General features: G+C 42.2%; 1 protein-coding gene across 1 annotated transcript in view; it reads right to left on the reverse strand.

Annotated features, from left to right (window-relative positions):
• Positions 1–9,375: 9,375 nt before the first annotated feature.
• Positions 9,376–24,689, reverse strand: part of LRCH1 (leucine rich repeats and calponin homology domain containing 1) — a 103,754-nt gene continuing 88,440 nt past the window's right edge. The window contains exon 18 of the mRNA XM_039220707.1: positions 9,376–11,910. Within this exon, the coding sequence (XP_039076638.1) occupies positions 11,800–11,910 (111 nt within the window). The 3' untranslated portion in view covers positions 9,376–11,799. The remainder of the gene's footprint in view (positions 11,911–24,689) is intronic.

A 24,689-nucleotide genomic window follows, 5' to 3' on the forward strand; every position in this document is an offset into this window, starting at 1 on the left:
GAGCCCAACGCAGGGCTGAAACTCACAAACTGAGATCATGACCTGAGCTGAAGCTGGATGCTTAATCTACTGAGCCACACAGGCGCCCCAGATCCCCAGATTACTTTAGAGACATTTTCCTATTGGAGAAGCATGAATATTATACATTTAATTTTTTTTCATTCCAGTGTAATTAACTTGGGAGTATTGTATTAGTTTCAGGTGTGCAATATAGTGATTCAACACTTCTGTATATTACTCAGTGCTCATCAAGATAAGTGTACTCTTCGTCCCTTTCACCTGTTTCACAAAGATTCTACGCTTTAAAAATTTGATATGAATGCATGTTATATGGTCATTGAAGAAGCCATCAGGTTCTGAAAGTTATAAAATCAGTACTATTTAAATGTGTATTCAATTGTACTAAAATTTCTTAAGTTAGTGCTACTGAAATATCAGTAGCCAAGATTGAGCCCCAGAGTGAGCTACACAAAACGGTTTCAGTCTAAACAGTCTCGTGTCCTCTAATAAGATCATTTAATGCACAAAGTTAGTGCGTGTTGTTGGTAACTCCTTTGTAAAGAAAAGCAGTCGTGTACTTACAAGATCGCTGTATTAGTTGCAGATTTAATCAGAGAAGCAAAACTAGTAGGAGATTGAGTTGTTTTTTTATATAAGGAATTGGTCTCTGTGATTGTGGGGGCTGGCTCAGCAGGTTTACAGTCTGTAAGGCAGGCCAGCAGGAAGCGAGGCTCATGAGCAGGATGGGACCCCCACAGTTGTGGGCAGAAACCGTTGCCCACAGGTGGGATTTCCTGTCTGGAGCAAGCCTCAGCCTTGTTTTTAAAGCCTGATAAGGTTAGACCCACCGTTTAATCCAGGACAATCTTCCTTATTTAAAGTCAGTTGATTAGGGACTTGAATTATATCTGCAAAACCCCTTAATAGCAATACTTAGATTAGTGTTTGATTGAATGACTGGGAGCTATACTCTGCCAAGTTGGCTCAACATTATAGGAAAATGATTGCTTTGCCCTTTTGCAAGGTAAGTGCAAAACATTCAAATGTTCAGTAAATAATTGCTGACATCTAGCCAATGATAACTGTAATAAAACAAAGTCTTTCACAACACAGAATTGACTGGCAGGGATATATATGAAACCAGTAAATTTAAGCTCACTATTCTGTGCTGCAAAGACTGGCCTGGGGAAGGATGAGTTCTTATATATGCCTAAATGTAAGATGTTTCCCCCACCAGAAATAATTCTCTCTCAGTGTCGCTCACATTACCTCGATGACTTCACAGTAAAACAGTAACCTAACAATGATCTCCTAATGCTAGTTTTGTGTGCTTCTAAAAGGCACCTGACAGAATCAGGTATAAAAGAAGGCAAATGAATCGACACATTTCCTGGGTTATAGATGTTGTAAAACTCTCTATGATCCCTTTAAGAAAGAATGCAATACTCTGAAGCCACCATTGAGACTGAAAAGGCAAGCCATAAAGTGGATGGAGTTGCTTGCAAAACACGTATCTGATAACGAGTTTGTATCTAGAATATCTAAAGAGGTCCCTGAGTTCATTTTTTTTTAAAGATGTAAAATGGCCAAGAGATTCGAATGGGTAGTTCCCGAAATAGAATGTAAGTATGCCTAATAAACCCATGAAAATGTGCTTAACTCCCTAAGACCAAGAAAATGCACATAAAAACTACAATACTACTGCACACCCACCAGAAGGGCTAAAGTTAGGAGAGCAGAAATCCCAAGTGTTGGCGAGGCTATATGGTGGCCTGCGAGCGGGAGTGTAGCAGGCAGGGTCTGCTGTGATGGAACATGCATGTCCCTCCCCGGCGATTCTCCCCGGAGGGGTGGGGCCCTTGGGAGAGGTGATCCGGAAGGTGGCATGAAAGGGCATTTAGGGAGCTGGTGAGGCTCTCTTACTTTATCAGGGAGCTTGCTCCATGAGTGTGTTCACTCTGAAAACGCACCAGTCCATCCACTTAAGATTTATACTTTTTTTCATATGGGTTATTCTGTGAAGTTTACATTAGAAATGCATTAAGTACTTATTCTGTCGAGATCATAAATATACTGCTACAAGAAGAAGAAAAACTCTGATGTTACACAAAGGACACTTATTTGGGGGGATAAAATTTCCAGTGGCCACATCACTTACAGATTTAAGCAGTGTTATATCTCACTTAGAAACCATTTAGAAGTGAAGGTAATATGTGATGCCTCAAAAAATCGGCTCATGAGGTCTCTGATTTTGAACTGCAAGTGGAGTTTGAATAAGACTATTTCATGAAAACTTACAGTGGAAAAATTCTAAGCTGACATCATGAAAATATTTTTAATATATATGTATAGTAAGCTGTGACAAGTAGATATGAATTTTATGTGGAAGAGCTCATAAACACCTTCCAAGTTAGCCAAGCAACCTTTTTGCATATTCTCATCAGAAAATTGCAGATCTCCATTTGGGCACACTGGACGAACACAGTTACAACATAGATTACATTGGTTTATCAAACTCTTGAAACCAAAGCACCTAGGTGGCTTAGTCAGTTACAGCTGAAGTCGATCTCATGGTTTGTGGGTCATGCTCTGTGCTGACAGCAGGCATCCTGCTTGAGATTCTGTCTCCCTCTTTCTCTGCCTCTGCCCTACTCTCTCTCTTTCTCTGTCTCTCTCAAAAATAAATAAATAAACGTTAAAAAAAAAAAGAAAGAAACTTCTGGAACCAAAATCACTTTTTAAAAACAAAACTGTCAGATGTTTTTTTTTTTTTTTTTAAGCTTCATTATATCGGGTTTGGCTGAAGAAAGGACATGCGATTGGGGGTGCTTCCTGGTGAGGATGGCAGAAGTGATGGAACAAATTGAGTAGCAGCAGTGGCCACAGGAGCACCGGTGACCAGAGGCAGTGGCTGGGTTCAAGATGGGGACAAAGTATTAGAACCAAGATCAACATCTCAAAATTAGTAATTTTCCTATCAGCTTATAAATATCTAACAAACAAGTATAAAAGGAAAATGATCCCATTCAGAACAGCAAGGGAAAACAAAAGTACCTAGAAATAATCCGAACAAGAGTTGTGCAAGGTCTTTAGTAAAGTAAACCTTGAACAAATGGAGAGCAATATATTTATGGAACAGAAGACTCAATACTGTAAAGGTGTTAACACACCCCAGATTTATCTAGAGATGCGATGCAGCAGCCTTAACCCGAATCTCAATACTTTCGATGGAAATTGACAAGCTAATTATACAATTTATACAGAAGAATACGCTTTTTTTCTTGCAAAGGAACAAATTGCTCTACCAGGTGTCAAGACACATTGGAGAGCTATGATAATGAAAACAGGTTTGGATTCCGAAGAGTTGAGTGGATCAAAGAAATCCCACTGCAGACCTATTCTTCGGGGATTGGTAGTGTCTCAAGTCGGTGAGGAAAACATGCACTTTCACATACGGTGCTGCAAAATGACTTCTCAGCAGCTTCGTGGAGAAAGACACACAAGAGTAGACCCGGGCAGGCCCTGCATCATGGCATTGCCTGTAGTGGAGAAAATGTGGAAACAGCCCCAAATGTTTATGAATAAAGATAAGCTGTTGAACAATGCATATAATTTAATACTGTTAATTTTTTAAACCACTAACCCAATGTGCTATATTTTCTATAGGTACAAATATGTCATAGGAAAAGGTCTGAATGAAATAACGGCCATTACGTGGGAAGGAGAAGAGATTCAGAACTGAAGATGATGGGGGCACCTGGGTGGCTCAGTTGGTTAAGTATCCAACTTTGGCTCAAGTCATGATCTCACAGTTTGTAGGTTCAAGCCCCGCGTCAGGCTCTTGGCTGACAGCTCAGAGCCTGGAGCCTGCTTCAGAGTCTGTGTCCTTCTCTCTTTGCCCCTCCCCTGCTCATGCTCTGTCTCTCTCTCTCTCTCTCTCTCTCTCAAAAATGAATAAAACATTAAAAATTTTTTAAATAAAAAATATAATTGAAGATGATAGTCAAAGGGCTTTATTTTTGATGATGGACATCATTTTTACAAACAAGTTATGCATGTATATTTTGAATTGTAAAACGTTAATTTTAAACTTTAATGTTTAATAAATGTTGAAAGCCAGAAAGAATAAACAGTGTTTACACCCAGCTGTGTCAAGGCCCAGAAACACACCTTCATGTCTTTTACCTTCTTTATACTCCTGGGAATTTAAGTTCTGATTTAAAAACACAGAAAAACAGAATTAATCTTAACTTACTTGGTGAAACAGTGAGACTTTCAGAAGAAGAAAACTGGATAGGACTCCCGCATCCATAACGTACCTTGGGACTGATGGCTCATCTGCAAATGGGGCAGACAAGAGCCCCTACGCCGTCTAACTCACAGGGCTGTGCAGTGTAGCAGAACGAGATGGCCTTTGAAACCACCATTGTCCTACCCAGATGATAGTGACCAGGTGCCACTGGACTCCGAAATGAATCATGCTGTCTTGGGAGTGTGCACAAGAACTTCTGTCTATGTTTATTTTTAGTTCATCCTCCTCCTGCTAAAATGTATATTTTTGTGCATGCTTTATAATTTCTTTAACCTACTGGTATGGTAATAAATGCAATGACATGGAAATGGTACATATATTGTGGATGCATGTGGCATGTGAGACCTCTCCCCCTAAAATTCTCCTACCATAACATTTTGAGTAAAAGAAAAGAACTGTGAAGACCAACACACTGAATATCAGCTGTGCAATCAGTGTGAACTCTGTATCTCCAATGGCTGGTGGTAGATATAAAATCGTTTCTTCCAAGAGAACATAGTTTTGTACAATTCTTCAGGTCTTTTTGTAGCCCCAGCCAGTCCAGGAGAAATTGTCATTTTGGTCTTTAGAGATAAATTAAAGGGAATCTACACCCTTGTTGTATTTGGCCAGAGACCAGGATCTAGTCCAAGAGCACTGAATGTCCAAATTCATTCATTTCTCTTTGGCACCAGGTGTTAGGCTTCTGGCACTGGCGATGTTTAATGAGCACTTTGCTACCTGGTGATAGTGTGTAAAGAAGAGAACCCCAGTGCCACCTTTTTTTTTTTTTTTTTGGATGATAATGGTATATATTCAACCAGTCAAATGTATTAGCATTTTCATCTTATCAGGTTTATTAGACAAATTCAAGTACTATTAAAAGTAGGGCATGGAGGTGAGAACTAGATGAGGCAACCGACTTTTAACATATCAAGATAGTATTTCAGGCACATTCTGGCTTGTGTGTGTGTGTGTGTGACTGCCTATGCTATGGGTGTGTGTGTCTGTATGTGTCTCAGTGCCTGCTTGTGCTGTGTGTGTCTGTGTGTGCATGTGTGTGTCTGTGTGTATGTATCTGTGTGAGTGTGTGAGTGTGTGCTGTGTGTGTGTATATGTGGTTAAACACTGCGTTTGGAGTTAGAAGCTTCGCACAGGCTATGCAGGTGGTGGACTGATGGCGTACTGCCTTGTGTTCACTGCGGGCTAAGTAGACTTCTCATTCGTCTCAGAAGACTGAAACCTACTCCTCGGGGCGCACTTGTGAAATCATTTCAGTAAAAATACTGCCACCCAGTGTTTTGATTAGGACAATTACAGTAGACCACACACTAAAAAATAAAGTTTTCTAGAATAAATGGCAAGTGACTCATTTTCTTAGTCATACACAAATAAAGCCTGATGGACTATAGAACATTCTGGCCTTCAACGTAGGCTAATCCAGCCCAAATTTGCTGCATCCTGCAGAGAGCATATCCCAGCTGCGGGAATGAACATTTTGATTTTTAAAATATGAATCGGAGAGAATCCTGCTAATATCGCGGCCTTACTCGGTTGCTCCATGCTGTGGGATTTTACAATGTGGTTCCCCCTGCTGCCTTTCTGCCACAGCTGTATCCCAGTCACCCCCCAAGAATTTGCCTCCAGAGCAGTTCCCTCGTGCAGGGGTAGGAGGGCCGCATCTGGAGAAACTCGTGACCTATGCCGCACCCCAAGGGGAGCACCGTTCCTTCCCAGGGCAGCCGTTTCTCTCCGTCCTGCCCCCTTACAGGCCGGAACTCAGACACTGGGCCCCTGCGTCAGAGACTCCAGGGAGCATCCATCAGGCTCCGAATAGTTCCTGCGTGACCATGTGACGAGGCATGAGGTGGACCACCTCCCCGCTCCCATGGCAGGGCTGGGGAAGTGCACCGCACCTGCATCTTCCTCCAAAAACCCTTGGTCTCCTCAATTCTTCTCATCCCCTTCACAGAGACTGTTGGACAGAGCTGGGGTTTGCATCCCCTTTGCAGATAGCCTAACACCTACCTTCGGAAGGTGGCCCTACAGGGTGCCCACTATTTGGGGACCTCTGTCAGAACTGGGACAGAGAGAGCGCCCCCCCAACTTCCTGTCACATTCAGGAGAGTAAAAGACAGAGGACCATAATAAGGCCTATTTCTAGGGTCATTGTGAGGATCAATGAAATAACCCAAGTAAAGGCTTTAGCTATTTATCGTATTTTTATTATTGTAGATATTTGGTCAGGGGCATGGGGCAGCAGAGGAAAGGTTCACAGTAGTGTGAGTTCTGAGATAGACTGTAGGAGTTCTGAATCTCAACTATACTGTGGCTTAGTACTGGGTGATCATGAAGAAGTCACCTCCATGTAAGTGACGGTTATTGTACATGCTACCTTGAGGGTTGTGTGGAGACTTGGAACACCACCCTTACCAGTGCTGGTCAGGTAGGAACTACTCAGTAGGCGTCAGCTACTGTATCCCATTTTATTTGTCACACTTGGATCTATGATCACTTTTATTATTAATATTTCGATTAAAAGGAAAAAAAAACCCCATCAGAAATGGCAAAGAAATTGGAAGCTTCTTCCTAGACCTCATTCCAGTGTGAGAAATGCTTCCTAGCTCTACTCTACTTGTTTTATAAACCCTTTTCCTGACCTTGATCTGTCTTAGCTGGTCCCAACTGGCCCCCAAAAGGCATAGCTTATCAAGTTTTATCCCACAAACATGCTTTCTTTTGTATCTCCGAAATCCTAAGTATAGCCAAAAAACATGCTGCCAGCACTGCCACGGGGTGGTGTTTTTTTTTTCTTTTAATGATGAAAAAATTTGTATTTGATTTAGCCAGCTGGGCTCAGTTTAGATGATCCCAATTTTTTGGCAACATCTAAAGCATCAGAGTCATTTGTTTTTTGTTTTTTAATTCTAGAAACTTCAGTTGGTCAGCTCTGCTGGGACGCCCTCTGTACAGTGAAAAGGACACATGCCTTACAATTGAACTTGACCCTGCCTCGCTCTCTTTCTCACCTGATGTGAGCTTGAACGAGCTGCTTGAATACTCTGAGTCTCGTCTTCTCCTTATTAGTTTGCAGTCTTAATTAAAAGTGATGGAAGCCCAACTTAAACTGATTTTACTCACTTAACCTCTTGAAAGAACTCATGGAGGGGTTGACTACCAGGTTTCAGAAATTCTGGGCTCTTATTACTGGACCCAGGAATGCAAATCTCAGGGGTTTCTTCGCTGTTTCTTGTCCCCACTTCTCTCCAAATGCCAGTGTTACCCTCAGGGTCTCTTCCAGGTTTTATGTCTTTTGTCTCCAGTCATCAGGAAAAGAATTAAAATCTTGTGGAAGAGACTTATTGGTCAATTGTGAGTCAGGTGGCTGCTCTTGAACCAAAGGCCACGAGGACAATGTCAGGTAAGAACCATAAAACCTCACAGTATAGGAGGCAGGGTTAGTTACTGGACGCATGTAGTATAGGAGTATAGGAGTCCTTTAGCATTTTGGCAAGAGTTTTTGAAATAATGTATACAAAGTTCATTAATTCTAAGTGGCATCTTTGTGTGCCTACCACAGTACAAGTACTGTTCCAGGCACTGGGGGAATCAGCAGAGAACAGAACAGACAAGTAGCCTTGTTTTAAGGGGGCTTATAGTTCAGAAAAACACTTGACCCACAGTAGCCACGCAATAAATGCTGGCCATGAAGGTGGCCCATGCGTGTGTGAGTGTGAGGAGTAAAGTGGCTGAGAGTGGGCCCTGCTTCCCGAGCATGCCCCATACTCAAGGAGTACCAGTTGCTAAGAGAACTCCCCAGATCATACATCGCTAGAGATCAGACTCGCCTGGATCTGGTCTCTGCTCGTTGCCCTCCTGTGAAAGCTGGGAGAATAGTTAAGCAGCCCCACCAGGGTCATTGATGCCTGGATCTCACAGACTCACCCAGGAAGAACTGGGACACCCCGATGTAGCCATTGGCCAGGATTCGGTCACTGGGCCAGTCCCCAGCTGCGGCCAATGCCACACGGCTGCACTGCACAGATGCCCCTGACAGTTACCCCAGTGCCTGTGGCCTCCCCTTCACTTGCCCCTCCCCCCCCCCCCCCCCAGTTGCTCCAGCCGACGTACAACGCACAGGATCTGCGAGTGCTGGACCTGCATCACGTGCAGAAGACTAAGATACCTACGATTCGCAGTAGCCACATTCCCAATCAGGACACCGGGGGCCACGTGTAGGTTTTCTCACCTTGGCAGAAACAGATCTTAAACGTAGAGACCCTGACACTGGACCCTGCTTAGGCTGTTGTTCTTGTGTGTCGTGTGTAGTTGGGATGAGAAGACAGACACACCAGCCACTGTTTTCACTTGAAGTCCTGAGAGCCCCTGCATGCCTACCAGAGAGACTGCACGTGTGGGCCCGGATTCGCGGGCGGCGCACTCAAGGCAGCCACGTAGCGCTCTGTGGGTCACATTCCACAGGGGGCAGCTGAGGAGAAAGGACCCGATGTTGTGGTTCGACAACACCCACCAGAACCTTCAGGCTTCCTCAGGGATACCTTCTGGAGCAGCCACCCAAGAGACAGGTGGAAAGTCCTGAGTCTACACTTCCGCTCCCACTCACTTATAGCAACTCTGCTTTAACTGCTGTGTGTTCTGTGCTTCCAGGGGGGATTTTGAGAAAAAAAATTGTCAGGGGCGCCTGGGTGGCTCAGTCAGTTAAGTGGCCAAGTTCAGCTCATGTCAACGATCTTGTGGTTTGTGAATTCGAGCCCTGCATCAGGCTCTGTCCTGACAGCTCAGAGCCTGGAGGCGGTTTTGGATTCTGTGTCTTCCTCTCTCTCTCTGCCCTCCCCCCACTCACACTCTGTCTCTCAAAAGTAAGTAAACATTGAAAAAATTTTTAAAAATAAAAATTAAAATTTTAAAGAAAAAACTGTCAATATATATATATATATTACACACACGCACACTCATACATATAACTAATAATTGCTACAATCTATTTCAGCAATGACACCCTCTGATTTCTTTTGTGACTACAGTCAACCTTTGCATCAGATGGGTCAGTCAGTCAGAAGATGGTTTGTACAAATTCAAAGTTTTAATGGCTGTTAAATAATAAAAGAGAGGATATTTGCACTATGTACATTCTGTCCACTTAGGGACTCTCAGCTGGCCACGCACATTTTATTGCACATATAAACAGTATACAAGGATCTTGAAGACGTCTTCACCACACAAGGCTGCATGTAAAAGAAAAAAAAGCCATTGTACAAAATATTGAAGCCATTTGTATTATACAGCCAACTTTAAGAAGAATACTGAAGATTAATATCAAAAGAAATATTTTAATTTTGGAAAAAAAAACCTCTCAGAACAAGGATTACAGAGCTTCATGTTGCCAATATATACATGTAAAAAAATATCTCAGGACCCTGCATTCTGAATGCCCGTCAAGGTGCAGCAATCTAAGTTCCTATTTCTGTATCAACCTTCTCCTGCTGTTTACATTGAATACGCTCTTTGTCCAAAATGTCTTTCTTTTTTACATCATCATGTTATTCGACAAAACAGGTATTTGTGCAGTACAGGAAAATATTAAAATATATTTTAAGTTAGCTTAAAGTGCACAGTACATTTATTTGACAGGAAATAACTGCTAGCTGCCAATCCAAATGTCCATTTTCAGTAACCCCTCCATCTTACCCAGAGCAGAGGGCAGCCTCGCCATTGACTGATGTTAGTCAGTCTGTGTTCAATGCACATCGTCCTGGTATCTTTCGGTTTGTGTTCACCCTTGTATTTGTCTAATGAATTGTGGCTGCTGCTGCTCTAAAAACTTACAATGGCTTTTCACAGAGGAAGCTGCAGTCAGGCGCCACAAGGCTTTGGAAGATGCATGACTGGGCTGGGTGAGTGCACGTGTGTGTAACTGCCTCAGATAGGTTGTTGTGTCTGTTAAGCCTTACGTGACTCTCTCAAACCAACACAGCTCCCTCGCCTTCACTGGCTCTTCTCTACTCGTGTTTTGATCGAACTTACTTTTTTACTCCTTCCTAAGCTACTCGAGTCTCCAACACCACTTACCTAACCTTCTCCGAAGCCTGCCTGGGTGTTCATGCAGCTGCCCCACCAACTCACTAACTCACTTCTGTGATTTCACATCAGAGAATGCGAATCTTGCAGCGTTTTCTGGAGGCCATCGACTAACTTAACAATAAGATGAGCACGTCTGCATCTCAGAATTGTTTCCTCTTTAAAGACTGGCAGTGGTAAGAAGTGCTGGTTTCCTGATCCAGGTCCTAGGTGCTGTGTGTAATTCTTGCTTGCTCAGTCAGAGCTGTCCTTAAAGAAACTTTTTGGCTAAACCATAATTTTTTTACTACCTCCACTTTCCAATGCCATTTCCTGATTATCTACCTTTGGCTTTAGACTTTCTTTCATTACCCAAGTTACAGTGCAAAATTATACTTCAAGACACATGACGCTAACACTTACTACTTCTCTGTGTTAAAACGTGAATGTTTTGTGCATAGCAAAATAAGTCTGAATCCAAAAAAATAATTGTTCACATTTCATCTTCAAGTTTAATGTGCCTTTTTTTTTCATCACAGCTATTTACAAATAACTTTGGGGTGCTCTCTTGATTTCAGTCAGTTCATTATATGAGAGGACAACAGGGCTGCTGGAATGTAGGAAACTGGATGGAATGCAGAAATATAAATAAAACCAATGTTCCATAAACCAAAGTGTAAATAATGCCTCCCCAGGAAACAGTTTTAGTCACAGAAGCACCTGTTTTTTGGCTTAAAATTTTTTTTTTTGTTTCTGAGTCACATACACCAGAAAACATGATTACTGAGACCTACAACTACTGCACACCAAAGAGCATAGAAAATAATTCAATATTTATAATATTAAAATAAAGTGTTTAACCACAAAAAAGCAGTAATAAAATAGTTTCCTAATTTACAATTTGCATCCAAAGGATGAAATAACAACTCACTAATAAATAATATTTATATAAATATTTTGCATGTCGAAAATAGTTTTTTAAAAGGCAATGGTCTCAAGAAACATCCTGAAAAATTTGGTGGTGAAAAACCTGATTGAGTCCCCCCCTCCCCCCACCAAATACACAAGAAGTTTGGTTTGAATAAAACAAATGCGTCTTGTTGCAAAACAGTTGTGCTTGGTGTTTTGGTAATGGCAGTAGGTGAGCATGGGAGGGATGGAAGGAGGTTGTAAAAGGCATCGATGTGCTGCTCAGTTCTTCACAGACAGCTCCCACACTGGCTTTAAGGTAAATCTCTCTCATATCTTAACAGTGGAGGTCAGTTCTGAAAGGCAGAAAAATCTTCCCTTATGTCCTCCCTTCAATGCAACTAGAGCCAGGGAACTGACAGGTAGTGAGCGGGAGGGTAGGAGGAACAGGTGCTGAGAGCAGAGTTCAGGATCTCTGGCGAGAGAAGAGTCTGAACCGACCCAAAGGAGAGGAGCTGGTTTCATGTGAATAGAGACTTCGTGACCGTTACATCTAGTAATGCTTGAACGGTAATGCCCACTTTGACCAGGCCTTTCTCTTCAAGGATGTGATGGGGCAGACACAGTTTTTCCTAAAAGGGAGAAGAACACAATGTCAAGTTTTAGATGACCAAAACATAATCATAAAATCTTAGGACACCACTGATAGGAGCTGAACTGAGCTCTGACCTATGCCTGTCTGATTGTCTCAGACTGTGCACCCTCCCTTGCTTTCAACCCATTGGCAAAGTTCTTTTCTGTGTTTGCAGAGAAAATAATGATCTTTCACAAGTGAAGGTTTTTCCAAAAACTTTCCCAATCATCCTGAACTATGCAATAAATCTAAACATTTTTGAAAACTTTATGCTAAATGACTGAGCTACATAGAGTCAGGTGGAAACCAAACACCAAGAATATATTAGCTTATGTTCTTATAAAGCAAAATTGCAAACAGTTTCTCACACATTTTAAAGAAACTAATATACTCATTTATATACTGACCACACACTGTTCTACTAACCATAAACCTTGATTTTATTTGCTTTGATCTCTGAAAGGGAGGCATGTGGTGGACTGGTCTCCTTTCTTGGTTTGTAAATAAGCTACTTTAACCACAGTCTTCATTAGTGTCTCTTTTAAAATTCTTTCATAAAACTGTCAAAGACACAAATGTCCTGTTACTTCCTCATGTTGTATTTTTGCTCTTGGGAAATGGCCAGTACATGTGAGTCAAGGAAAATAATCAACACAAACCACTCCTTATGGGGAGTACCTTGCATGCTCAACCAAACAGTTTACAAAAGAACACAATAAAATAATTTCACACCTTTGTCATTTGGCTCTGGGAATGAGGGGGATCTCCTTGCTGAGTTTGTCTCCTTGGCTAGGGAAAGAATCCACAGCAAACACTCCCTCTTGTCTACAATATCATGATATGTTCTCCACAGCCCAGTGACCACTGTTTTTAAAAGCAGTTTAAATGGGATGTGTGTCACACCCCAGGCAATGGACGCAGTGTTTAACGTGAAGCCAATCAGGATCTTGGACAATTCTGCTGTGTTTCATGTGATTTGTGCTTGAGGAACCAGATTCTTCTCCTTCCTCAATGCAGAACCCCCCATAAATTACCACAGATACAGGCATTCTGTCCTTAGAACGATCTTTAAAGGATACACCATGACATCTCAAGTAATTTGTTCCACAATCTTCAAAGTCATTTTCCTACACTCTCTCAACCACCTTTTTTACCCCTATCCCCATCTTCTGTAACCTGTGGTAAATTAAGAGTACCTCCGACTCTCTGTCTGGCACCAGGTCTTAAGAAATGGCCATACGTCAACACAGGACAAGTGATTCTTTAAAGTGCAATTTTGACCATTATTTTGTTGTGTCTGCTGTGTATCACAATAAGATTATCTTGTCAATGGCATATTAGGTGGGTGTGAAGGTTTATGCTGCTGGCCAACTTAGTAGCCACATGTCAATTTGAGAAAGGATGGGAGGTTCTGTCTGGAGGTCATGAGCCATCACTAGGCCAGGATGGGCATGCCACTGCCATCAATGTATATCCTTTCCTGACACCATTTGCCATGGGTTTGTGAAATCACCCCAATCTGGCATTTCATTGCTAAGATTGGTTCCACAGGGACAGAGGTGGGTTTGCTTCAGTCTTATGATCCTCACAGCACCCAACTTAACATCTGGTTTTGTAGGAAATTACAAATGGCCACTATTATAGTTAAGCTCCTGACATAAGGTATTACTTGGGGGAAAATTAAGTCTTCTATTTACACCATAAGCTAAAATCAATTTGAACTGAATTAAAGAGTTAACTTTTTTAAGCATTAATTTTTTTCCAATGTTTATTTTTGAGAGAGAGAGAGAAACAGAGCATAAGCAGGGGAGGAGCAGAGATAGAGAGAGAGAGAGAGAGAGAGGGAGACACAGAATCTGAAGCAGGTTCCAGTGTTTAAGCTGTCAGCACAGAGCTCGAGGCAGGGCTCAAACTCACCAACCGTGAGATCATGACCTAAGCTGAAGTCAGACGTTTAACTGACTGAGCCACTCAGGTGCCACTAAAGAGTTAACTTTAAAAAAAAAAAAAAAGCAAACCAAACATCTCTTCTAATAAAACAGACATGAATATTTAGCATTTTCTCTTGTAAATAAGTGGAAAATATCTAAGCTAAAAAAGTGGTATAAAAATCACAAAAGACAGAAACAACTGATTGCCTTCAAGTTTAAAGCTTTTATGTGTCAAAAAAAACCCCAAGCTAATTAAAAGATAAACAACAAACTCTAAGAAAGTATTTGCATCAAATTACAAAGAGTTTTATATGACACATAAACTTAATATACCACTGAGAAAAACAGTAAGAGATCAATCTCCCCTAGGGGAGATCTAGGGGAGAAACATGAAGGAAGCATATGCCCAAGTCATTCTGAAAGACACTTTGCTTCTTGACCACAGTGTTTATTTATGTTTAGTCCTAAATGTTCCCAAATTTAAGTACTAATATTTCTACATGTACAACATGGCTTTTCTGGGGCTATGTGCCCTATCCTAAGAGAGATTCAAATGTCTCCATTCATGACTTCCCCTGTCCCATTAAAGAGTGGTTCCAGGCTAGAGGTCATGGTTGGGACAGGCTGGGGGCTCCAGAGACACACGGGGGGGAAAGTACTGAGGCCTCAGCCTCCCGCTGACAGGACATCTGCCAATGTCACAGGCTTAGTTTGCTTAAGGTCATCTTCCCAGGGAGGATGGTTTTTCCAGCCATCATTTCTCACCTTCCTGGTCTCCTCACTACTAAACCTGGTGCAGAGTCCAAGGGTCTCCCTTCCACCCTTACAGCTGGGAATGAGGAGTGAACAGGAGATAGAAAAAGGTGCTTCTCACATCTTTTCTCCTTTCATTCATACCCCGAAGAAACCCAGAAGTGCCCTCAGATTCCCTGCATAGAGCTGGTGGTAACCTCGGAAGACTGGCATGAGCCAGTAGAAACAGACACACGGCAGTTCAGGCTGTATCATCACAGGACTGCGGTGAAGACTGATGGAACTATGAGCTGAGGCGCTGCTTGACAGGCTGAGAAGGGCAGCAAGGAAGGCCAGAGGCCATCTTCCACAGTCTGGTCCCGTCATTGCATATCCCACGGGGGCATGGTGACAGGCTCCCTGAAGTGATACGGAAGTTGGGATGGGGAAGGAACTGCTGTAGATTTATGGCTGCATCAGAAGTGACAGAGAAGGGCCACCTAAACCTGTCTACAATGGATTTAAAGCAGGGGTCACTGTACATTTACATTGACTTGAAGTGTGTTTAAATTTCATTGTTAGAAAAGCTTAGTGGTTCTTCTTGAGAATGGGGCACCATTGCTGTGTTTCCTTTGAAAGCACAGAGCAGAGTCATGAAATAGTATCTTACATAAATATGCCTCTGATCCCCTCTGAAGAACTTGTGCTTGATGCTGTGTCTCCCATGGTGGAAATCAGTAAGGTTCCCTCACACCCCCTCATCCAACTCTTTTTGGAGCCACAGCAAAGAGGGCTGTAAAAGGCAGGCAAGCCGTAAAGCCTAACTGTTAACGTACAAAGGCTTCTGGGGCCCCTTCCTACATGCTTGGCACCGATGCTACAGATTTATATCGCTTATTTCTTCATGAGGACTGTGTAAGGTGGATATAATTCCTCTATTTTACAGATGAGAAAACGGAAATTTAGAGAGTTTAAGTAACTTTGTTAAAGTCACATAGCTCTGAAGTACCGGAACCAGGATCTGAAGATATGTCTCATCTCAGAGGGGGGCTCTTTCTACAACATCAAGCTGCTTCCCAGAAATTCCTTCAACGGGGGACTGTTGCATCTGTGGCCTGTGGGAACGGAAGAGGCCTCTGGACCCTCGGAGGCCTATCTCAGGAAGTCCCAACAAATTCAACATCGCGTGGGGATCAGCGCATCCTCAGATCAGTGATGGGCGTCAGTTCTGCGCCTTGCCTTGTCTGGCTTCTCTTCAAAGACAGAAAACATCTTGTGGGGGCACCCCTGCCTGGCTCTCCTCTCTCTATGGTTCCTCATGCTCCCAAATGGCTGCACCCCTACTTCCAGGCCAGCTGCTCAGCTAAAATGAAGTCATTTATGTTGGCATATTTCATATTGTTCAGTCTGTTTCTCACACGCAAGTTCCTGGCACTAAAGTGAATGGACTTCCATCAAAACTGTCTGCATTATTTTAACCCTGAGAGAGCTTCAGTTCCTGCTCAGGAGGCTCAGTTTCTTCTAACGTAAAGGGAGACCATGTTAAACCCTTACGGACTGAGAGAGCGTCTTGTCACTCCTCATCTGATTCTCTGCTTTCTAGTCACGCCTCTTTCAGTGCTTCTTCCCTCTAGAAAACCTCCTTCTCCACATACATGTGCCCCTTTTCTCACCTCCCCAGCACATACCCCCCGCCCCCCTTCTCTGGCTATTCCTACACATCTTTCAGGTCTCGGTGTCCATGACAGTGGCAGGAAGGTTTTGCAGACCGTTCCCCCATCAGGGTCCCATCCCCTGCCTCCTGCTTTACAGAATCCCGTGTCACAATGAATTCCATTTTATTTGTGCACTAGATCAGGGGTCCAAAAACCACACTGCCTGCAGGCCGATTCAGTCCTCAGCCTGTTTTTGTAAATAAAGTTTTATGGGGACAAAGCCACATTCCTTTGTTTACGAGTCATCTATGGCTGCTTCCAGTCTATAACAGCAGAACTGGGTAGTTGTAACACAGATGGTAGGCTCCACAAAGCATAAAATATTTACAATCTGGCACTTTACAGGAAAATTTTGCTGGCTCCTGGTCTAGACTGCAAGATTTTTGAAGACAGGGTCATGTAACATGGTCACCTTTTTATCCCCCAGGTCTACCACAGAGCCTTACTCAAAGAGTGCACATTCAATATTTGAAGAATGAATGCAAGGACAGATAAAATTGCAGTGAAAAGCCAAGGAACTGGACCCTGACAGTCTCAAAGGAAAAAAAAAAAAAAGCACACATTCTATATATCTGATTTTTTATTGAGAACGAATTTCAAAATCCAAAGCCTAATTTTAAAAACTGAAATCTCCAGGGCGCCTGGATGGCCAAGTTGGTTAAGTGTCCAATTTTGGCTCAGGTCATGATCTCATCGTGAGCTCGAGCCCTGTGTTAGGCTCTGTGCTGGCAGCAAGGAGCTGCCTGGAGCCTGCTTCAAATTCTGTGTCCCCCTCTCTCTGCCCCTCCCTTGCTCACACACTCTCTCAAAAATAAATAAACATTCAAAAAAAATTTTAAAAACTCGACTCTCCTAAAATAGTATTAAAATATTTTTCAATCAATCTAAAACCATTGGATTGAAATTTTAATCCATTGTCCATTACTTTTACCCTGTAAGGTAAAACATCCTTTGCTCTTATGACAGGGACTAGCATGGATTTTATACAACCCTAGCACTAAATTTAATTTCTTATAAATAAATGGTATCAGGATATCACGTGCCTTTTTTTTTTTTTAACCTATTCTCATCTATGAAACTCCTACTTAGTTGTCTTACGTTTGAGTTCTGCAACACTCCTCCACGGGCCCCATTCCATAGGTGTCTCCCCAGAACTGTGAGCCACATACAAATCATGAATCCATAAATAGAAGGGACAAAGAGACACATCAGCTGGGACACACTGTGGGAATCCTAACACCGAGTGGCAAGCTGACATCAATTGGAGGGGCTGGAGAAAGAGAACCTTCTATTTCAAACAGATCTTTCTATTTCAAATAAAGAACACAAATAATTGGTTCTTTTTAGCAGGCATTGGAAGGAAGTACTGGGAAAAGGGTCTTTCTTGTGTGAGGAAGGAGACTGAGGATTGCACATACAAATCAGACAACGAAATCCCTGACCAGCTCTTGACGACAAGCACGTCAGTTTGTACCCCAAGTCACGCTGGAATGGCAGGCATCACGAGAGCATAGGAGTTGGTGTGTGGGTACCCTGGGGAACAACCATGAGGAGGCTTAATATTCTGTATAGAAATGAACCGCTTGACAATGGGCAAGACAGTTCATTCAAAGTTTTGCCTAAAGGGCTAAATTAATTGTGTTCTGCTAGCTACCATGCCAGCTGATAAAAAAAATACCATCCAACAGACCCCAAGAGGAGCAGCACGTTAGGGGACAGAAACATTAATGACAGGAGAAATGAAAGCGCATCCAAAGAACCCTTTGATGCCAGAACTGAAATATGGACAGAGCCAGAGAATGATGTCAGCTCAGCACCGAAAATTAAATCTGATCTCACATGATTGTTCTACTCAGGTTTTGATAGGATTTTCTTTCAAGTGCCACCCTGTAAGTCATCTCTCTTCTTGCCTTTTGCCCCCCCTCCCCACCCGGCCTCCCAAAGAAGAAAAAAAACAAACAGTGGTGATCAATCACTACACAGCAGAGCCAGATGGAGAAGCAAAGGCTGCTCTAGGCGGGCAAATCAATGTATCGATGGGCCGATAAAAACCTGGAAGAATCACTTGAAATGTGTTTATTAAGCAACTTAGGGCGCAGGGTGCTCATGAGACATTGCGCAAAGGGGTTTTATTGTGTTACAGATCGAAAGGTACAAGACAGCACCAGAAGCATTTCAGTACATCTGTGGGTTGTTTATACATAACCAAGCTTAATTAGGTAACTTCCACATATGCTGTACTTCATCAATCCACACAAAATCAGGAGGGAAAAGCTATCTTCAAGGAAAGAGTGTTTCCTGGTAGAAAAATCTGACTTGATTTAGCAAAGAAGAATATTTATAAATATACTCTTCTAACTATATGGGTTTTCCATGTTCTCAAGTAGCCTGGATTCATGGACATGTTCAGAAAAATAAAATTATCTTCTTAGTAGCCATCGATGTAGACTCTTGCACCTCAGTAAACTAGAAATATATCTTGAGGAAGTTAACGTCATCATCTCCCAAATTTAAGAAATAGTACATGGCACCCAGATGTATAATGAAGCAGAGGGGAAACTGTCCAAACCTCGAGCAGGGCATTCTCATATTAGAAACAGAAATCCTAGAACAAGGAATATCTTGGCCTAGACAAGATTCTAATGTTTTTTTTTCTTTTAGTTACAAACTGATCGCATTGCTCCAAAAGTGAGTTTAGTTAATATATAATCCTATAAGCTTACTCAGGAATAGAAGCAGCTTGCTAGTGTCACAGGAAACCAAAGGTTAACTGGAAATGTCCAGGCATTAGGGAAACTACATTCTGCTAAAATAAGAGCAGTCTGGTTGTTGGCTTCTGCCATAGTAACCCAAGTCTTTAGACCCAGAATGTTCCATGACTCATGGCTTTATTTGAAAACAAATATAGTTAAATCCATCACATTCTTGACCTGCAGCTATGATGTGATGTAGCAAAAAAGCAAAACGACCCATTACATTATTTAAAAATAGAAATGCCTTCTGAGAAATGCTTTTCTAAGAGCCTCAGAGTAGACCTCGCAAGGAGCAAAAGGCAAAAATATGAGGGAAGTGATGTGCAAGTGAATCCTCCAGATGGTGCTCTAACAGCAATGGTCCCTCCTTCCCCAGACCCCGGTGCACAGCTCCTTCCCTTGCCGCAGGGCAGAGGGGCTTGCTCAGGGTAGAAGTGGGCGGCAGGCCTCCCACTGCAGGAAACAGGGAGGAATCCAACCTAATGGCCAGCAAAGGAGTCATTCACTGATGGTATTTTTCAACTTGGGTCAATAATAGTATTATTAAAGACTTTTATAGGCCAATTTGGGCCCCAAAATGCCGATTTTCTGTCTTCTCTGCAAGGTTGGCTCCACTACACCTCAACTGTCCAGTCCTGAATTAGGATCTGACACTGACCCAAAGAAAAGACTACCATATGCTAAATCCCATCTGCTCCTGTTCTGGCATCTTCTTCCACTCTACCCAGGGCAGCAAAGCTCATCGGGAGAGAGAGAAGGACTGCATAGCACTGCCGCGGGCACTATGTGAATGAGAAAGCACAAGGTCTGGATACACTCTGCTGTCACTGGTTTTCAGGAAGCAAGAGAGATTATTTAATGGGAACTGCATTCTATAAAGTTTGTGCTTTGGGAAAACCTTGTAGCGTTCAGCTTCAAAACTCGAGAGATTATGAAAGAGATCACAGGGATGGAAGCTGGCAACGCAGAGGCTCAGAGGGAGGAAGGCCCCCTCGATGGCTCAGGGTGACATAGCAGAGTGTTTGTGTGGATGCACATGCAGATGTTATGCGGACAGAGCATTCCAGCGATAAGTGATATAGATCAGCACTATAAAGAGAATATGGACAAGACAGAAGCTTATAAGGTCCCTGGAGCGGAGGGCAGAAGTTGGTTGTGGGGGTTTCTCCCCAAGGGCCAGCAGAGTGTCAACAGTCTTTCGAATGTGATGAAAGTCCAAGTGCAGGATGTCATACGGAGAGCAGAGGTCGGCCTATTCCGTGGGCAGCCATTAGAACAGAAAGAGACAGTGCATACAATTAAAAATACACAGAAGAAGAGCTAGAAAGAAGCACACATTTTTGGTTACTAGCAACTGGCAAGAGTAACCCCTTATTTCAAGTAGGTAAAACCCGTTCCACCATCAAAGATTTTTTAATCTGTTACAAAAGAAAAGTAGCATACCCAAAGTGTTTTATGCAAATAACACAAGGAAATCCTTCACCCACAAAGCCACCACTAAGGAACAGCACGCTCTGGAATTGGAAGCTACTGGCGTCCAAACAGTCTTAACACCCAAGTGGTATCATGTTCTCACCGATGGCATAAAAATGAGAGCTCTTCACTAGGGACACTCAGGACACACCCTTACCTAAGGGAAAAATAGAAACTTCCCAGTTGAATCCCTACCTGCCCTCACCATTCTCAATGTATTTTTTTTCACCCTAGCTTACGAAGACTCAATGCATATGAAGTATTCCTCTTTGAAAGGGAACACATACACCGGATTTATTTTTGTTTCAGGATTACCGAGGGATTCTGGTTTTACTTATGTTCCTACATGTGTCAGAAAGCACGTTAAGTTTCATGATTTTGCAGGCACACATAAACCAACAGTCTAAAGGAGGCTTCTTAGATGTGTAGTTAGAATAAAAAGTACTTCCTCACATGGGATTATGATGTAAAGTTATTTATCACTAAACACGTGTGGTAGGGCACGGGTCTTGAGTCAGCCTCTGAATATCTGTTCTTGTCAGGAAGCAGTTTCCTGATACATTGACTTCCTGAACTGGAAAGGACTACAGATTAACATTAACTGTGATTATAATGAATTATGATTGATATGTCAATATGAAAGTAATTTTGTGTCCAAATTAAACAAGAAATGAAAATATTTAAGACATAGTGCATAAATGCAGCTTTACTTCAAATGTGGCAAAGCATTTAAAAATATATATACAATATATATTTTGTATCATACTTTGCTACAGTTTTCCCCTTTATTTTAGCCTCATTGCTAAGCAGATGCAAATCACAGAGCCACTGAAAGTTTCCAAGATCAAGATGCTGTCTTGTTTGTATCCTCTGAAGCTAGCTTGATGCCCTCATAAAGAGAAATGCTATAATATCACACGGAATAAGGTGAAAAGCATTCTAATTTTAATTTATGAAGGTAGAGACGATGCTCTTAAGAAAAGACTTTTTAAAGACAGTAAGTCATGTTAGACCTATTCAGGTCATGCAGCTTTTCTCAGGGGACTTGGAGGAATCAAGCTACCACTGTTATTTTCCCAAGAAATTAAACCGGCTACACATAGATTTGATTTCACTGGGAGAGAGACAGTGGTCAAGGATTAGCAGATGGGGAAACATCTAAGGAAAGAAGTGTTATTGCAATAAGAATTTTCTATTGCAATGTTGTGCTTAACCAGTGAAATCTATACAAAGCAGACGTAAGACATAAGGCATCCACAAACTGAAATGTGAATTTACACAAAAGAGGGTATTTCCACCACAAAAGCAAATCATTCTACCTCCAGTCTATTCTTTAAACCACTCCCCAGAACCCTAGGGAAAATGTCTGGTCTTCTCCCCAGCAATGCCACCCAGCAACTTGAATCGGAGAGTCCTTACAGGGTTATTCGAGCACACTTCTCCCAGGGGGAGCCTATACACACCATTCCTCTCATCTTGGAATGAATTTGGTGATGCCATAGATTCTGGGCTTAATTCGGATTAAAGCGGGTAGGGCCCAGACTCACAGTCCATGGTGGTTGGTTTAAACTAAGCTGTGTTCTCTAAAGGAAAAGGCATGGGTCTAAGATTGTCTGGTAGGCAAAAACTGGGATCACCGTAGCGTGCGGAGTGTGGGCTGCTCAGGTCCTCTGAGACCAGCGCTCCAATTCTGTCCCATGTCCTGCAGCCCAAACTGTCAGAGCAGCCACTTCAGGGATGCTGTGCTTGGAAACAGGGCTGAAACCTCTGGGGAAATGAATTTTCTGATCCTGTGCCTATGAACTACAGTCGTAACGAGAGGGACCTAACAATTATGCATTTTTTATCTTAAAATTAAAATAGGAAAATGCTAAAAAGAAAATGTAAAGAGGCAAAATTTCACCCTGTATGACAGCTTTAGTAATTACTGCAAGGGATTTGAAAGACAGAGTTAATACACTCAGAGTCCTCAGAGGCAAGTGCGGATGCTATTTCCCACTACAAAGAACAGAAATCACAACTGCCAAGGTTAATGCAAGAATGTATGACTAAGCTCACTATTAAAGATTGGTCGAGCCTCCCCAAATACCATGGACGCAACAGACATGTAGACAGACCTGGCAAAAGGTCTAGATAATAAATGTTCTGAGTGTCAAGCAGTCTAAATTCTAGGGATTTTAGAATATATTTAATTTATTCAATTTATTTAAGTATTCAATTTATTTAAATATAATTTTAGGGACACCTAGGTGGCTCAGCTGGTTAAGTTTCCCACTTTGGCTTAGGTCATGATCTCACAGCTTGTGAGTTCAAGCCCTGCATTGGGGCTACAGCTACAGCTCAGAGCCTGCGGCCTGCTTCGGATTCTGTCTCCCTCGCTCCCTGCCCCTCCCCCACTTGCGCTCTGTCTCTCAAAAATAAACGAACATTAAAAATTTTTTAATAAATAGAACTTTAATTTTTAAGGTCGACAGGCTTACAAAGTATTTTTTCTTTAAACCTAAGATAACATAGCTCAGGAATGTTGACGGTTATTCTGAGCATATAAAGTCCTGACTGACCAGGTGTAATCTGGTAGGGAGTTGAGTCAGGTGAGTTGAGTGAAGGGTTTTCAGAGTTTTCTCCAAATACACAGAACTAATCATCAGTTTTACGGACTTGGAGGGTGACTGTTATATCAGTAAGCTGCTTTATCTAGACTTGCAATTTAAAACCTTTTGAAGATGCTGCTTTTGAAATGTTTCTCCTCAACTACGCATATATGAAAGGCTGTCAGACTGCTGCCCAGAGACACCCAGTGGGAAAGGATTCTTACATTCTCAACACATACCACCTGTAAGAAATGTGCCTGGTTTTACAAGCTAGAGACTGGCCCTTTGTAATATATTATGAATTTTAAATTGCTGTTAATAAAATAATAAATGTATCAGCACCTCTGGTTGTTCAAACTCAGAATTAACCAACATAAATGTAAAAGTCAAATGAATTTTGTAATAAGAATCTCATCCTGGGGGCCCCTGGGTGGCTCAGTTGGTTAAGTGTCTGACTCTTGATTTTGGATCAGGTTATGAGCTCTGCTGACAGCATGGAGGCTGCTTGGGATTCTCTCTCCCTCTCTCTCTGCCTGTTCCCTGCTTGCGCACAAAGGCATACTCTCTCTCTAAGCAAACAAACATTAAAAAAAAGAATCTCATCCTATCCCAGAAAAGTACTTTTTAGTTATGATTTGAATTGATTCTAAAGAGGAAAAAAGAGGCATAAAAGTCAAAGAGAAAGAGCTCATTTCTCCTCAAGATTTCAATTTATAGAATGTCCAAAATAAAATTCAGACGAGTTACAAATTTTCTAAACCCTCACAGACAGTAGGAAAGTTACTACAGACACTTTCAATTACTATCTATCTCATTTTAAAAAACAACGAAAGGCAAATGAGAGGTACTAAAGACTCAGCCATAACATCAACATGATCCTCTTATAGCAACAGGATCATTGTTAGAAGCCAAATGCACTCTAAGATTTCATTTAAAAAATGCTTTTAATACTTATTTTTGAGAGAAAGAGAGACAGAGTGTGAGCAGAGAGAGGAAGTCACAGAATCCGAAGCAGGCTCCAGGCTCTGAGCTGTCAGCACAGAGCCCAACACAGGGCTGGAACTTATGAACTGTGAGATGATCACCCTGAGCCAACGTCAGCCCCTTAACTGACTGAACCACCCAGGCGCCCCTCTAAGATTTTATTTTTAACTCTGTTTGGCCGATGTAGAAGCTAAGGGACACGCTACGGTCCCGCGGCTCCGGGCATCTGTGCTGCCCAGGCAGGCAGGTGGGGACCCTGTTCTGCCAAGTGTCTACCACTCAGTAGAGCTGCTGCCCTTAATCCTCTTCTGTTTTCCCTCTGCAGACAGGAATGACGACGAAGCTCTAGGCAACCTGAAAACAAAGTGCATTCATCTAAGTTCCCTTCTCCTCTAAAGAGAGCAGGTCTGTTAAATTAAGCTCCTTACAGAGGGCTGAGGCCAAGGCTACTTATTTAAAACTGAGTAGAAAAATTTCCTTGGTGAACCAAAAACTAATTCTCTATTTTCTAATACTTTTAATGCGTTGTTAATCAGAGATTTCTCCTGAACTGAGACAATACTAAAAAGAGGCCCACATAGCCCTAAATTTGGATCAA

The sequence above is a fragment of the Hyaena hyaena genome, unplaced genomic scaffold (assembly GCF_003009895.1).
Source record: "Hyaena hyaena isolate Hyena2069 unplaced genomic scaffold, ASM300989v1 scaffold_905, whole genome shotgun sequence".
In the NCBI taxonomy this organism is placed as follows: domain Eukaryota; kingdom Metazoa; phylum Chordata; class Mammalia; order Carnivora; family Hyaenidae; genus Hyaena; species Hyaena hyaena.